Raw genomic sequence first — 17,487 nt, 5'->3', positions numbered from 1 at the left:
TATGTTTGTCATTTCAGCAAAGGAACACTTACTAAGACCACAATTTGTGGAAAAATTGAAGAATGTCAATGTGAAAGAAGGTTCTCAATTAGAAATGGCAGTGAAAGCAGTGGGCAACCCTAATCCTGACATAGTATGGTTGAAGAACAGTGACATTATTGTGCCACATAAATTCCCAACCATAAAGTAAGTATTTTTGATAAAATAGTCAAAGAAGTAAACAGAAGGCACATTTGTATTGTTTCATACCATAATTGCATTATTGTCTTTTGTAGAATTGAGGGGACAAAAGGGGAAGCTGCACTCAAGATTGAATGCACGACCAACAGAGATGCAGCCTGGTACACTGCAACTGCCATTAATAAAGCTGGACGCGACACAACAAGATGTAAAGTTAACGTTGAGGCTGAATTTGCCGAACCAGCACCAGAAAGAAAACTAATCATTCCAAAGGGGACATACAAAGCAAAGGAGATTGCTGCCCCAGAGCTAGAACCACTTCACTTGCGTTATGGACAAGAGCAATGGGAAGAGGGAGATCTTTATGACAAAGAAAAACAGCAAAAACCATTCTTCAAGAAAAAGCTCACTTCAGTAAGGCTCAAGCGTTTTGGGCCATCACACTTTGAGTGCAGACTTACACCAATTGGAGATCCAACAATGGTTGTTGAATGGCTTCATGATGGCAGACCTCTTGACGCTGCCAATAGACTCCGTATGGTTAATGAGTTTGGATATTGCAGTCTTGATTATGAAGTAGCATACCCCAGAGACAGTGGTGTTATCACTTGTAAGGCTACTAATAAGTATGGAACTGATCATACATCAGCTACTCTTATAGTGAAAGATGAGAAGAGCCTTGTTGAAGAATCTCAGTTACCTGAGGGCAGGCGTGGAATGCAACGCATTGAAGAACTAGAAAGGATGGCCCATGAAGGCGCTCTTGCTGGCGTATCAGATGGTGAAAGGGAAAAACAGAAACCAGAAATTGTTCTATTTCCCGAGCCAGCAAGAGTCTTTGAGGGAGAGATTGCTCGTTTCCGCTGTCGTGTGACTGGATATCCTCAGCCAAAGGTCAACTGGTACCTGAACGGGCAGCTCATTCGCAAAAGCAAAAGATTCAGGCTCAAATATGATGGTATCTATTATCTTGAAATTGTTGACTGCAAATCGTATGACTCAGGAGAGGTTAAACTCACTGCAGAAAATCCAGATGGCGTAGCTGAACATGTAGTTAAGTTGGAGATACAACAGAAAGAAGACTTCCGATCTGTTCTTCGCCGAGCACCTGAATCTAAATTTGTGTCTCCAGCACCTGAGCCTGGAAAACTTCAGTTTGAAGTGAAAAAAGAGGACAAACTGACCGATACTACAACCAAAGAGTTTGTGAAGCTGAAACGTGCAGAAAGGATAACTCATGAAAAGAAAACTGAAGAGAGTGAAGAGCTGCGCAGTAAATTCAAGCGTAGGACAGAGGAGGGATATTATGAAGCAATTACAGCTGTTGAACTCAAGTCTCGCAGAAAAGATGAAGCATATGAAGAAATGCTAAAAAAGACAAAAGAAGACCTTCTTCACCACACAAAAGAACTTACAGAAGAAGAGAAGCAAGCACTTATTTTGGAAGGAAGTATCACCATTCCCACGTTCAAACCAGACCGGATTGAGCTTTCACCGAGTATGGAGGCTCCAAAAATCTTTGAACGTATTCAGAGCCAAACAGTTGCCCAGGGAGATGAGGCCCACTTCCGCCTGAGAGTAGTGGGGAAACCAGACCCTGAATGCCAGTGGTTCAAAAACGGTGTCAAAATTGAGAGATCTGATCGCATTTTTTGGTTTTGGCCCGAAGATAATGTCTGTGAGTTGGTGATCAGAGATGTCATTGCAGAAGACTCTGCCAGCATCATGGTGAAAGCAAGCAATGTAGCTGGTGAAACGTCAAGCCATGCATTCCTACTGGTTCAAGGTAATGTAATGTGTGGAGTTCTTTATGTTAACTTTAGGTTTCTCACTCTGGCCATTTGAAACATTACTTCTCTTTCTCAAATGAGAAAGGCAACTAACTCCTGGTTATTTTTCAAGGCTCAACTAACACACAAGTCATTTAATGTCTTTCCCTAAAATGCCAAACATCTCTACAAGAGAATTAACCCTTTTTAAAATGTTACTAACTTTCGGCTTATGAATCTGTGTTGTGGCAACTGCACCATGGACCATAATGCATGAAAGGGAAATTGGCTTCCAGCGCTGTTGGTGTGTAGTAAAACACAATTATATTTGGGGCACACTTCTACAAGGATAGTCCTTAGCCCCAGTGCCACTGCACCTGCTGCACTATTGATAGCTCTGCCCCTGCTATGAATGTTAGTCTCACCAAAAATGTTGTCAAACACCTCTTTATTTCATTTGTAGGAAAACCACTGATAACCTTCACCCAGGAACTGCAGGATGTTGTTGCCAAGGAAAAGGACACAATGGCCACTTTTGAATGTGAAACTTCAGAGCCATTTGTCAAAGTGAAATGGTTTAAGAATGGAGCTGAGATTCACTCTGGCGATAAATACAGAACACACTCTGATCGGAAGGTCCACTTCCTTTCCGTCCTGATCATTGACATGTCTGATGCTGATGAATATAGCTGTGCACTAAAAGAAGACGAATCTATCAAAACAACTTCTAAACTTATCGTTGAAGGTAAGCAGAAACGTGTCGGTCTCTTGTGTCTGGGAGGCTTGCCGTTGTTTGTTGTAAGTTGCTATGAAAGTTGAAACAGTCTTTTTTTCACTGAAAAATTACATGACTTCCGCAGTCTGTGAATCATTTTACTCCATTTTTCGAATTTGTCATTGGGTAAAAAAGAGACTGTTTTATTGAATGTATTATATAATCCTCAGGGCACAAGTCGTAAAAAAAGAAGTGACGTCACAACAGGAAGTGACGTCACGAAAGGTGCCGAGCTCCTCGTCCCAGAGAGGCCAAAGAGTGAAGTCCAGCTGTTCGGCAGGGGGGACGGTGTCCCCCCGGTAAAATAAGTGGGGGGACGCCGTCCACCGGCATGGTACCCCAACTCGAGCCCTGATTATCCTACTGTAAAAGGGAGCACGCTTTACTTCGACACAAATTAAGTGCACATGCACATATGTCAACAAAGGGGAAACAGAAAGACAGTATGTCTGTAGTTTATAGTTAAACCTGTAATTGGCGACATGATTTGCGTTAGATACATATAGTTGCTTTATCCCTGCATATATTTTGTTTTTTAGGCACTCCTTTTGAATTTATCAAAATCCTTGAAAATATTGAGGTACCAGAGTCCTTCTCGGGTGAACTGGAATGTGCCGTCACTCTGGAAGACGCGGAAGGAACCTGGTATCATGGCGAACATGAGATCACACCGTCAAGTAAATACGCAATAACATCCAGGCGAGGTCGCCATACTCTGACTGTTAAAGACGTTGTTAAGGAAGACCAAGGGCAATACAGCTTTGCTATAGCAGGAAAGAAGATCAGCTGTCAGCTCAAGATGAAGCGTAAGAAAGTTTAAGTGTACCCTCTTGTGAATAGTTATTTTTGTGTTTTTGTGGTATATTCACGCCTGTGCTCTCTCTGCTTGTTTAATAGCCCGTCCCATCACTATAATGCAAGGCCTCTCTGACCAGAAGGTCTGCGAAGGGGAGATTGCACAGTTTGAGGTAAAACTCTCCTTGGAAAATGTTGAAGGCGTCTGGAAGAAGGATGACCGTGAACTTCAGCCCAGTGATCGGGTTCACATGGTCATCGATAAGCAGACACACATGCTACTCATTGAGGATGCCACGAAGGAAGATGTTGGAAGCTATTCTTTCCATATTGCCAATCTCAGACTTTCAACATCCGGACGCCTATCTGTTTTTAGTAAGTACAACTTATTTTGAAAGTTCCTGTTTTTTACATTTCTTATGAACTACTTGAGTAAAATCGAAACAAAAAACCTTGGTAAGATGTCATTATCACGTGCACTCCAGGGGCCGATGTTCCAATAGAACCAAGATTGCCAAAAATAAAAATAAGATTTTTCACTGCGTGTTACTCTCACACTGGCCAAGCATTGCATTGTTTGCGGCTCTAAAATGCTAAGCTATTGGCTTCGGCAATGCTTTTTATCCAGTTGTATTGATCCACTTGCACAACGACGCATGCGGTCACATACCTGTAATCTTGTAATGGGTTTTCTACTACAGTAAAACCCTTTCCTAGGTGACTGCTGGCATGACTGAATGTGAATACATGCCCAATAAAGCGATAACATGTCAGACCCTTCCTACAACTCCACAAAAATTGGGAAAATTATGTTGTGGGCTTGGAGGACGAAGACTGGCAAGAGACCTTGGTGTCCCCCAGAGAAATTGCAATTTTCTCGAGCTTTAGGCTAATAAAGCTTGAGGTACTGCACAGAATACATCTATCAGGTCCAGCTCTTGTGAAAATGGGTTAAAGAGATGGCCCCTTGTGTGGGTGGCGGTGTGGTCGGGAGGGTACTTTCATCCATAATATTTGGGAGTGTGCTCACAATAAATTATACTGGGCAGCAGTGATCCAATGTATGGGGGCGGTTCTGGCAGTGAAGGTAGAACCCAAGACAGGATTATGCCTTTTAAATATCTGGGAACCCACTGATCTAAATAGTAAAGGGAGAACCTGGGCGACAGTGGGAATGATAGTTGCTAAGCGTAACATGGCCAGATTATGGGGATCTCAGGAAGCACGAACAATCACAGCATGGAAGAGAGATGTGGATTGGTGCATGTTGATGGAAAGGACAGTATATGAATCAAGAGGTTATCCCAAAAAATGGTCTCAAATATGGGGAAAATTGAATGAATATAGAGGGAATATCTGCGAGCCCCCGCAGATGACAAATCACCTTTCCTCCTCCAGAGAATGAGTCAAACAAGACAGGAACAGTATTAACAAATACAATACGATATAATCAGATGAGATACAGCATGACACACTGTAAATGCAATGCTCTGTATAATGATTTGCAAACATGTTTGTAATGTATTAACGTAAAGAAAAGACATGACTGAATGCGTTATAATGGATGCGTATGTTTTCATCAATGACAATTGCCACCATTTTTAATTTACCATTCTAAAATGACAGTTGCCCATGTGAGACCATAAATTGAAGGGAAGTCACACAAAGCATAAAAAAGCAAGCGAGCAGTCCCAAAGCACTTTGCAGCTGCCTGGTCCTACTAAAAAAAGGAAATAATTCAATACAGATGTGCATTTACATATATGTATATATATTTTGAAAATGGGACAGAGAATGGGGCACGCAGCATTAAGTAGCATGGGAGAAGAGATGAAAGAGCTAGTTCCCACAGCACTTTGCAGCTGCTGAGCTCATAAAAATTAAATCAGAATATATTTAAAGAGAGAAAACATGGAGCAGGGTGAGACAAGGGATGGGCCTGGGAGCATTGAGGAGCTTTCTCTAAAATAACCTCAAGCATGCAGTGGAGAAATGTACCATTATTTGCAGATATGACACTCATTGCAGAATTCACCTGATATCCTAGTACACCTACATGAACAATGGGAACAGAATTTAGAGGGCCTTGAGGATGAGGAGTTGCCTGAGGCCTTGGCATCCCCTTGAAAAGTGGCTGTACCGTCCAGATTCCGCCTAGTGCAGCTACAAATACTACATAGGACCTATTATGCGTACAATACTTTGGTAAAAAATGACAACACAACAGATTCACAATGTCACAGGCAGTGCAGCCAAGTTGGTACATTCTTTTACATTATATGGAGCTGCACTGCGATACAACAATACTGGGAATCTGTGGTCAATTGCATGAACAATCTATATTGGAGTGACATGGATGCTTCTGCAAAGTGGTGCATCCTCAGTATTTGGGACACATTTGATCTAAATCATAAGGAACAAACTTGGATGGCATTGGGTTGATGGTTGCCAAATGAAATATTGCATATATATGGGGAGCGGATCAAACACTGCAACTAAGAGACTGGAAACAAGATATGTATTGGTGCATGCTGGCCAAGAAGGTGGTATAAGTGGGAAAGGGCTTTCCCTAAAAGTGGGCGAATATATGGGGAAAGTGGCATGACCATAGAGGAAATTCCTATACATCTTTTATTGGAACTGGTGCCAATTTATTGCTTGCTACTCAACTTGATTCAAATGTGACCACTGGATGTGCGGGGGAGGAAGTGGGGAGGAACACAGAGGTGATTGTAGGATGACGTATAGCTGGCTCTGTCCGGCCAATTCATTGCATGGCAGTATATTTTGTTCTTTATGTCTTATCATTTTGATGTTTACAATAAAAAGAATTGCAAAAAAAAGTATGCCGTGGAAAGATACAACTCATCCAATCAAAACTCTGTGAGACTGAAATGCTCCCACCCATGATAAACACAATAGTAGGAAGTACACTTATCAGGAATTAACAATAGAGAACAACAACAAAGCTGTCCAATCATGAGCCAGCAGCTGACCTAAAGTTCACTCCTGGTGTATGTTAGGTAGTCAAAACAAAAAAGCAGTGTATAGCTAACACCTAAAAATAGGCCTTTTTCTTTGTTGTCTGTTGCTGTGTTTGTAACGTGGCATTTCTGTGACTTTTGCAGGCGTCGATATTGTCATACCTCTGAAAGACGTAAGTGCCGTTGAAGGAACAAAGGCTGTGCTGGAATGCAAAGTTTCAGTTGCTGATGTGTCATCAGTGAAATGGTACCTTAATGAGGAGCAGATAAAGTTGGATGACCGTGTTCAAGCAATTTCCAAAGGAGCCAAACAGCGCCTGGTGCTCTCTCGAACCCATGCATCAGACGAAGGACAATACAAGCTTCAAATCGGCAAAGTGGAGACTACCTGCAATCTCTTTGTTGAAAGTAAGTTTTTTTTACCAAAACATATGGTTTTTACCTGTCGAATTGGCACCATCACCCGCTTAGCACTTTCAACACACAAATGTAGAGCAATACTGTGCATATCAAAGTTCACGTTCCCATTCCAACTCACTAACCATCTAAGTCACTGCAATGAAATCTTAGATTCACCATCAACTTTGCTTTAATGCCAGGTTTACCAAATGCCATGACCTAATTTACACTAAAATACAAACGATCTCAATTTGACATATAGATATAAGCAGATAACTAAATGTGTAATGTGCTACACATTTATAGTGTAAACTAACCTGAACTTTAGAGACTATACTGCCTGACACTCAAATTATGTATTTAATTGAAAGTGGCCAGAAATGTGGATGCTTGAATGATTATATTTTTAAGTGAGTGTCAATATAATCCTACTTCAGGTGCAAACTTGATTCAGTGGCTGAGTCAAGATGTTTATTAGTATCACACTATTTCTCTACAAAGAAATTGCCCGGTAAAATATGTGCAGGCAAATGGGGAAAATACAACACATTCTCATCTTTGCGGATTGGAACAGGAGAAAGCAACCAGCGGTACCACGCGATAGCCCATTCTAAGGAGTGGAGCTTTGAACCCGGAGATACTACCGCATCTGGTTGTATTCGCAGCTGCCTGGTGTAGCATTACCCCTAAATATAGAGACACTCAGAATGAGGTCCAATATATCTTCAAGTTGTACTTCACAAGTAATGTGCTGGTTTGTGCAGATAAAATGCTGCACCACTTGGGGCCATCATCACATTTTTTGCCTCGGACCTAAATATAGTTACATAAATATTGCCCCCATCGGAGGTGATAAAAGAAAGCAATATTTTTAAATATGAAATTTGGGCCACAATATTGTCGTCAGATTATATTTTTTATATTAATATTCTGACACAACCATTGAGTCATATTTGCGTGGATCAGTGCTTTAGGGTCAAGTACATTTAATTTCACTCATTCACAGTTCTCATACACAACTTGATGTGTCATTTGCCCGTGTCTTTGAAAAATGTGTGTCTTTTTGTTCTCATTTTTGTTAGTTTCCTTTTTTCTTTGCTCTTATTGTTCTCATTTCTCTGCAGAAATAAAGATTATTAGAGGCCTCCAAGACACAACCTGTACTGAAACTCAAAATGTCACCTTCGAAGTTGAGCTTTCTCATGCAGGCATTGATGCACTGTGGATTTTTAAGAATCAAGAACTGAAATCTAGTGATAAATACAAGATGGAAGTAGATGGAAAAATCTATAAATTAACAGTGATAAACATGATGAAAGACGAAGAAGGGGAATATACATTTGTGGCTGGAGAAAAGAAAACAAGCGGGAAGCTGACTGTAGCAGGTGTGTTTATGTGTGCTGCCTCAGAGTTGATACTTGTTTTTATGTTTTAAATAAAATATGATTTAATATGTAAAAAAATAGCTTATTAGTACATTATTGATGGTCTTTAATATTTTACATAATTTCGAAATATGGATGTATGATCTCTTTCTACACAATTTAACTTCATTAAGAATCAAAAAAATCCCAAAGTTTGAAGTGCTGCTAGTTCATGTCTTCTCATGTAAAAATACCATTCTTACACTTAACTGACATACTCAAAGTACTAATAAAGATGGAAAACATAAACATTACATTTTCCATGGCCTTATTGAAAGTCACTAAAATTGAGAAATAGCCATGTAAAGTAGTTTTAGCCTATAGTTTTGCCAAGACTTGTTGGTTTACAAGGAGACATCCAGCATGTAAAAAATAATTGCATAACTTCAAAAGAATTTGATAACCATATGCACAGGTGATCACTAAGTGGTACTCTAAACATGAAGTTCTTTCTTCCCTTTCCTGTAGGCGGCGCAATCAGCACACCCCTTGTTGATCAAACTGTGGCTGAATCGCAGACAACAATCTTTGAATGTGAAGTAGCCAATCCAAACTCTAAAGGTCAGTGGCTGAAGGATGGGAAACCAATTTCCTTCTCGAAAACTGTCCGAAGTGAAGCAGAGGGCACTGCAAGAAGACTGGTACTTGACATCACAAAGATGGATGATATGGGAGAATATACCTATCAAGTTGCAACCTCCAAAACATCTGCTAAATTGAAGGTTGAAGGTTAGTGTTGCATCATATATTTATAATTCATACCTCGATAAAACCTAAAGGCTTCTTTAATGCCGTGGTACAATTTTATTGACTGGGATCTGCATAACACTGTGTTTTCAACAATCTCTGATATTTTTAAAGTGTTGCAATCATAGGTGATTTACTGAAAGTGATGTTTCAAGCAGCATGCATAGGTGTCTAGAGTTTGATAAAACAGTGATGGCAGATCTTAAATGGCAATAGCTGGCCAAACTTTAAAATCGAATATTCCTCTTTTTGTAAAGTTTCATCAGTTGTCTACATCTCTGTCTCCCGGGTTCCATATATATGCCTCTGCATTACCCTCCTCTGACACATGGCACTTGTTTATGTTTACCCTTTTCTCTCCTGTTTATTTTCAGCTGTTAAGATAAAGAAAACCTTAAAGAACCAGACAGTAACAGAAACACAAGATGCTGTATTTACTGTGGAGCTTACTCACCTTGATGTGAAAGGAGTCCAGTGGATTAAAAATGGCATCCAACTCGAATCAAATGACAAGTTTGAAATCACTGCCGACGGAGCCGTTCATACTCTGAGAATTAAACACTGCACTGTTGCGGATGAATCCGTGTACAGCTTTAAACTTGGAAAGATTGGTGCCAATGCTAGACTCCATGTTGAAAGTAAGTAACGTGATTTTATACTTAATTATCTCTTTGAAAAAGTGAGACGGGTGCTAAATAGTTGTACTTTCCTTTATCAAGCTATCAAGATCATCAAGCGGCCGAAAGATGTAACTGCTCTGGAAAGTGCCCAGGCTTCGTTTGAGATCAGTGTCTCCCATGACTCCATCCCGGTGCAATGGTTCTTCAAAGACACCGAAATCAAGCCCAGTGACAAGCACAAGATGATCACTGAAAGGAAAGTTCACAAGCTGGTGCTGCAAAATCTCACCCCCGCGGATGCAGGAGAATACACAGCCGTTGTTGGGCAACTAGAATGTAGAGCAAAATTATTTGTGGAAAGTACGTCTTGCACTGTGTGTACTCAATTGCTTCTAAAATGGATTTAATGTTTTATTTAATCATGGTGTAAACATGTATTTTAATGTTCATTTTTAGCTTTGCATATAACAAAGACAATGAAGAGCGTGGAAGTACCTGAAACAAAAACAGCTACTTTGGAGTGTGAGGTATCCCACTTTAATGTCCCCGCTGTCTGGCTAAAAAATGGAGTGGAAATTGAAATGAGCGACCACTTTAAGATAGTTGTACAGGGGAGACTACATCAGCTAATCATCATGAACACAAGCAGTGAGGATTCTGCTGAGTATACTTTTGTCTGTGGAAATGACAAAGTCAGCGCCACGTTGACAGTGAAACGTGAGTACATAGACTTGGGATAATGGTACTCTGTGTTCCATATACCTGTGCATAATTGTTATATTCACTGTTTAGTTGTTATTGTCACTGTTTAGCACCTTCTCTGTAGCTCTTCTAATCAGTTTTCTATAATTTTATATAAAGCCATCCGCATGATGAGAAAAGATGGAACATGAAATAGTAGCAGTGTGTGCAGTATATATGACTACCATATAATCATCAGTGTGTTGACTGATAGTTGTAGATATTTGAAAGGATTTACAACCATATTATTATTTATGAACAGCCGCGGCCGGTGGTGGGAGTAACTGCGGGCGGTGACGTGGGGAGGGAGAGGGGCAGGGTGGGGGGTAGTAATGTATGGATTACGGACCTTAACAGGTAAGTTAACATATATATAAATAAAACAAATTTCATTGCGTGCACTTCATCGCCAAATGCAATGCAGTGCGCAACATATTTCGTTTTATTTATCTATATGTTTACTTACCTGTTAAACTCCGTAATCCATACATTACTACCCCCCACCCTGCCCCTCCCCCTCCCCACGTCACCGCCCGCAGGTACTCCCACCACCGGCCGCGGCTGTTTATGAATAGATATCAGAATGAATATATCCTCATTTCAAATGTTTTTTTAACTCTATATGCCTGGTCGCTGAAGAGGCCCAATATAGGTTGTTGCATTTTATGTTTCAGGACAGGTTTAATCAATGTATCAAGCACATTTCCTAATATATTTATCATTTATGTCATAAACAATACCTGCTCCCCAAAGGAGAATTTTTAAGGAAGTAGGTGAAGAAAGAATGTGGTATAGGATAAATCTAATTACTTCACATGCTTTCCCATCATTGCCCTCTAGTACGTTTCTAAAACAATCATATGTGTTCTTCTGAGTTATGCAGTTGTGTATTTCATTGGTCTAAATATGGTTTGTAGATGTCTGGTTCTAGCTACTTTTCTGCCATATTTTAAAAAAAAAAACCTGCAGTGATTATAGCAAGTGCCTCTGGCTGTATTAGAGCCCTTATTAACCAAATTCAAATTTTCGTTTAGATGAGCTATAAATGTATTAGCTTCAAAACTTCAGCACCACTGGCCAGGTAGACTTAATACTAGGAAACAATATCAATTTGGAAGTATATTTCTGGAAAATCTAGAGCATGCACCAACCAAAAATCTTTATTTGACCTTTTTGCAGCTATCCTAATAACCTCAATGCTGAAAGATATCAATGCAGAAGAAAAAGATACTGTGACCTTTGAAGTTACTGTAAACCATGAAGGAATCACCTATAAATGGCTGAAAAATGGTATTGAGATCAAATCAACTGACCGATGCCAGATCAAATCCAAGCAGATGTCGCATGCCCTCACCATTAGAAACGTCCACTTTGGGGACGCTGCTGAATACAGCTTTGTTGCTGGAAAAGTAGTATCCCATGCCAGTTTGTATGTAGAAGGTAGGTGTCCCAATTTCAACCCTGTGTTTTGAAGCTATCTTTACTTCGATTACATTGGTAAGCAATAATATGTTTTTTTTCCTCCCCAGCTCGTCACATTGAATTTAGGAAACATATTAAAGACATTAAAGTTCTTGAAAAGAAAAGAGCCACCTTTGAATGTGAAGTCTCAGAGCCTGAGATTTCTGTTCAGTGGATGAAAGATGGACAAGAACTCCAAATTACTGAGAGGTAATGTCTGAGAGTGTGCATGTGTTTGCACTTGAAATAAAAACAAATACTCTATAGTTAGAATGCTATCACAAGGCATGATTATTCATTGCTTTAATTTGAGCCAGATCATTTAGCACCATGAATTGTATTTTCAAAAGCTTTTATTGAGAATGTTTAAACTTGAATATATCAGCTATGCATTGGATCATTATTTATGCAATACTCAGAGTCATGTATCTTCTTTGCATCTGCTGGGATTTATCTAGCATGGATTACCAAAGAAAAGAATACTATATTCACAGTGAAACAGTATGAATTTTTAACAGTCTTACTGAGTATTTATGTTCCAGTGATTTGATGTTCTACAATGTTACTAAATTTCTTAGAATAAAGATTCAGAAGGAGAGGTTTGTGCACCGCCTGTTGATTCCAAACGCACGGCTGTCTGATGCTGGCCAATATACTGCAGTAGCTGGCGGAAATATGTCAACTGCAAATCTGTACGTAGAAGGCCGAGATGTTCTCATAAAAAGCATTCGTAAAGAAGTGCAGGTAAAAGTCTTTTTGTATACCAATGTTTATTTGTTCAGTATTCCATGCCTAAAACGTATACTCTCTGACTGTTCTACCAAGTAATGCACACATTCTAAGATTATAGAACCATGCAGTAGGATCTACACTTAAAAGGAACATAGACCATGGTTTAGCAAATTAAAGCAAAGTGTTAACATTATTTACAAAGGGTCACTGATTGCAGTCAAATAGGGAAACAAAGTTAGAACAACTTCAAGTTCTGGCTTCCTCAATCAAAATCTTTTCCATTAGACTACGTCTGTTCCCTTCATGCTTGCATGCTTGTTGTCAGTTTCTTGTTCTCAATCAAAGTCAGTACTCAAGAAAACTGGAAGCATTCCTCCGCTACAGTATCGTAAGGAAAGTGATAGCCATTATAGGGTGAATATTTCTGACAGATATCATTGAACCACACTTGTAATTTATAAAACAAAAACTAATTCATAAAAAAGTAATTCTGACTAAAGGTCTCCTACTACTGTTATACTACCAAAAACACTGACAAAATCTCTGAAGAGAACTGGGTCTGTAGAACAACTAGAATATGGACAGAACAAAGGCCGAACAAACACACTAAACAGCTGCACGTTGTGGTACGAGGCAGCATCTCTCAATTGCTTTAAGCGGTAGTTATTCTGTCTGACCTGAGTCAACATGGTAGTAAAATGTTTGGTTTTATTTTACATTATTCCTCTAAGCGCCCCTTGAGAATAAATGAAAACTCTGAATGATTTTTTACATGATTTTCCTTAATTGTGTAATGCTTGCCACATAAAAATAGCAATTTCATATCAGTATTGTAATAACATCTCTCACACCCACTTCACTCCGACACATAATGTTTCTACACCACATAGCTCATTAGGTCTTTGTGACAAAAATTGGAAAGTGTTTTATCTTAATGTGTTGGCCATACAGAATGCCAATTAAGGGCAAGTGCATGCTGGAGTACAACTCAGCATGGTGTAGTCTACTCAACAGCAAGCTATAACACTACCCCAATTTGGCCTACAATAACTGTATTTTAGGCTGTGACAGACACGTTCATCCATTGATGTCATAAAGGGATATCCAGAAGTAGCAACTGCTACTCTTGTCTTGTCTTTTGCTACCCATGGTTCTAACCTTGCTACTTCTCCTCATAGGTGTCACAAAGGCAATGGCAAGAACAAGTGAGACGGATTCAAAGAACCCTGTCTACTTTCTGCTGTTTCCACTCCTTTTCCTTTCATTAACCTCCAAACAACAAATAGGAGGCTGTTATTAGGTGATAGATATGACCAGTAATGTGTTCTGGGCCCGACGGTGTGTGAAACCTCTTTCCCTGCACATGACATTCTTGTGAATTGACATTCATGGATGTGACTACTCTGTAGTGGATTAACACTTCATCGTAGGGTGTACATTTTCCTGAGAAAATATGATTTTTGTTGATGTTGCAAACATGGTTCAGGTCCCTGTCCACCAAAGCATATATACTGAAAACATTTACATAGAGTTTTTACGACAGTAGATATAAAAGATTTTAAAAAGTAGTAGTTGGGAAAGTTGGGCTAGTTTGCCATATTTTAATTTAAAAAACATTTTTTTAAGGTTGTTGAGAGACAGCGAGCTGTGGTTGAGTTTGAAGTCAATGAAGATGACGTAGATGCCCGCTGGATAAAAGATGGCATTGAGATCAACTTCCAGATTGAAGAAAGATACCAATACGTAGTGGAGAGAAGAGTGCACAAAATGTGCATCACTGAAACCAGAATGAGTGATGCTGGAGAATACACATTCCTGGCAGGCCGGAACAGGAGCTCCGTTACTCTCTATGTAAACGGTATGTTCATTTTCCATGTCCAAATCAAACATGTATTTCACAGTTTCTGAATCATGGTGTTACTGGTCAGGCACTGTTTTATCTCTTTTAGTTAGTTTCTAAAGTGTACGTGAAGTTTTCCAGACTGTGACGCATAACTCATTGCTCTAGTGTGGTTAATATAAAAGCCCATTTAAAAAAATAGAAAAGTTTGGTACTTTTCAGTGCACTTTTTTGTGTGCTTTCCTCATTCTGTTGCATTACAGTTCTTACTGAGAGGAGAGATGTGTGATCAACATATGTTGATTCCTTCCTTTGCTCTAAACTAATGTATTTTTTGTTGTTGACAATTTTATTTGCTTTCCATACACTACACATTCCTTTAAAAGTCTAGTCGAGAGGAGGTATACATGAAGTCATGCTAACTTAAAAAACAACACCACACTTATATGACTGTTTTGCTCTCCTCCCACCCCCTAGTTTCTTAGCGGCTTCTAAACACACATACACCACTTGTTAAAAGCATATAATGAGCCTGGTCACTTTTGCACCCCCACACTCCCGCTTGATTTGTGAAATGGAATGAAATAACTAGGCAGCATCCAGAGTTTGAAAAGGATTTAAAAGTGATAGGCTGTACTATAGTTCCGCATACAATTCAAAGGGTACGCTTGGATACTGCAACAAACCAATTTCCAAACGTGCCAAAGAACTCAGATCTTAGTAAAGATAGCCTCTATTTTGCCCATCGCGCTAATTCGAAAATAATCAACAAACCACACAGATAAATGCTCCAGTTTTCCCATAGTTCACAACAAAGGAAACAACTTGTTTACGTGTGTTAAAGAATTCCTCCCACCAGTAAAAAAAAATTTTATTCTCTTCTTAAATGCATGTTTTACTTTTTAATTCCTTATTTTAAGGTACCTTGCAAAGAATATAGGTGATCATTCTCAGTAAGTAACAATGATGCTTTGAATGTATTCTGAATTTGGCTCTCAGGTACTGCTGGAGGCTGATCATGACTTATATCAAAATGTCATTGCAATCTTTTCAGTGTGCTTTTCGCTCTATCCTTGCTGAAAACATAGAAAAAGTGTGCTTTAAAAAATGTGTATACGGATTGCTACCTAACGAACTTCAAGTGAGCAGTGTGACTTTGTGAGAATGAATATTAAATTAAAATGAATTGGCAGTATTTTTTTAGGAACTACCAATCTTTCTGAACTGTACTTAAGTGTTTTATTGGCAGTGAAAACGTACAGATCTTTTTTTTAATTTAATTTACGGTGTGGAAAACGTTTTTTGAATATGCTTTTGAAAATGTAACTCAATCACATTTTCTTCTAACATCACTGTAAGTTGTTGTGTGTTCTAATTACGTGATACATTATGTTTACAGCTCCTGAGCCACCTGAAATTTTGCAGGAGCTAGAGCCAAGCACAGTGGAGTCAGGCAAACCAGCCCGATTCTGTGCTGTAGTGTCAGGCAAACCTGTGCCCAAGATTTCTTGGTACAAAGAGGATCAGCAGCTGTCTGCAGGATTTAAATCTAAGTTTCTGCATGATGGACAAGAATACACCTTGTTACTCATTGAAGCTTTTCCCGAAGATGCAGCACTGTACACATGCAAAGCAATCAATGACTATGGTGTGGCCACTACTTCAGCATCGCTTACAGTTGAAGGTAACATGCTAAATCAAATGTGTTTTTTAATTTTTCCGAAAATGGTATGCTGTGCACCTTACACTCTGCGGATGTATCATAAAAGACATTTCTCTTTGTTCAGTCCCAGAAGTTGTCTCGCCGGATTTAGAGGCCCCATCGTACCCTCCTACCATAATTGTACCAGTTCGTGATGTCATTACTTCTGAAGGACAATCAGCTTGCTTTCAATGCAGAGTTGCTGGCACAGGTGAGAACAATTTACTCATTCAATTGATAATTGTTAGAACAGAGTACTGACATTTGACCAAACAAGAAAAGACAGATTCACAGATCACGCCAAAGTTCATAGGATTTGTTTCTTCCAGTAATTATTATTTCTCAGATACAAAAACATCTCCTAAAACTGGTCTTTTAATGCCAAAGCCCATGCTACAAGATTCATCCTTCATCTTGCTGACATCTCCTTGTCAGTGCATGAAAACCTTTGACCAGATTTACGAACACTTGAGCCCTTACTAGGTCATGCAAAGCAAAGCATTGGTATATACTTTCCAGTAAAAAAGACATTTTGGACTGGAAAGTTGCTCTTTTTTCTGCACAAAACAGGCGTTACTGGGGTGTTACAGTGCAAGCATGCATAGTTTGTGACACAAAGTCCGTTGTACTAAGGTTTTGTCAGACCAGGCTTTTTGTAAAAAACTCATTGACCCTGGTGGTAACAAGGAGAAAACTTTTAATTTCTCCTAAAATCCCTCACATTGCATGTGAGTTGAAGTTAACAGCACACACCAATGTATGGCATCTTTCTTTGTTTTAATATATGTAGAAATTTGTACTGGAAATGTATAATCCACTACAAATCCAATGCTAGACAGTACTCCTCAGCGAGACTGTGTATTGCAAAAGACAGCTTTTAAGACTGCCAACCAAGGGAAGATGGCAGCAGAGCAGTCTTGGATATGGCTCTGCACTGTGTTTTACTCTTTGTACAGTGCAACATTACAAAATAAAAACTGGAAAATAGTAATTCTGGCACACTGTTTCAATATCTCTCTTATCAGCTGAATTTACTGCCACATTTTAAATATTCTTGAGGCCTCCATTTAAAACCGTTGTGTGCATATCAATCATGAAAGGTTTGTGCGTTCTTCATTCCATGATGTGTTTAATTGGATTGCCTCACACAAATTTATGCTCCTCCCATTACCATTAATATTTAGATCAATCAGTGTACTCCTAAAAACAGGATGATTTATTGTGTTTTCTGTATCATCCATTTGTGACTGTGGATTGCTTCCTTCTTACCTCTATGAAAATGAAATCACCTTTTATAGTCATACCCGCAGAAAACATC

General features: G+C 39.3%; 1 protein-coding gene across 1 annotated transcript in view; it reads left to right on the top strand.

Moving 5' to 3' along the window:
- TTN (titin) overlaps positions 1–17,487 on the top strand; it is a 380,526-nt gene that overhangs the window by 47,858 nt on the left and 315,181 nt on the right. The window contains exons 24-40 of the mRNA XM_086956205.1: positions 18–186; positions 276–1,966; positions 2,413–2,694; positions 3,264–3,530; positions 3,622–3,894; positions 6,648–6,911; positions 8,027–8,287; positions 8,795–9,055; positions 9,448–9,711; positions 9,793–10,053; positions 10,150–10,410; positions 11,614–11,874; positions 11,964–12,105; positions 12,474–12,639; positions 14,254–14,485; positions 15,867–16,151; positions 16,255–16,380. Coding sequence (XP_086812331.1) covers positions 18–186; positions 276–1,966; positions 2,413–2,694; positions 3,264–3,530; positions 3,622–3,894; positions 6,648–6,911; positions 8,027–8,287; positions 8,795–9,055; positions 9,448–9,711; positions 9,793–10,053; positions 10,150–10,410; positions 11,614–11,874; positions 11,964–12,105; positions 12,474–12,639; positions 14,254–14,485; positions 15,867–16,151; positions 16,255–16,380 — 5,466 coding nt within the window. The remainder of the gene's footprint in view (positions 1–17; positions 187–275; positions 1,967–2,412; positions 2,695–3,263; positions 3,531–3,621; positions 3,895–6,647; positions 6,912–8,026; positions 8,288–8,794; positions 9,056–9,447; positions 9,712–9,792; positions 10,054–10,149; positions 10,411–11,613; positions 11,875–11,963; positions 12,106–12,473; positions 12,640–14,253; positions 14,486–15,866; positions 16,152–16,254; positions 16,381–17,487) is intronic.

Source organism: Lissotriton vulgaris, chromosome 2_1 (genome assembly GCF_964263255.1).
Source record: "Lissotriton vulgaris chromosome 2_1, aLisVul1.2, whole genome shotgun sequence".
NCBI lineage: Eukaryota > Metazoa > Chordata > Amphibia > Caudata > Salamandridae > Lissotriton > Lissotriton vulgaris.
The sequence above is the reverse complement of the archived record's forward strand: the minus strand, read 5'-3'. Positions and strand labels throughout refer to the sequence as shown.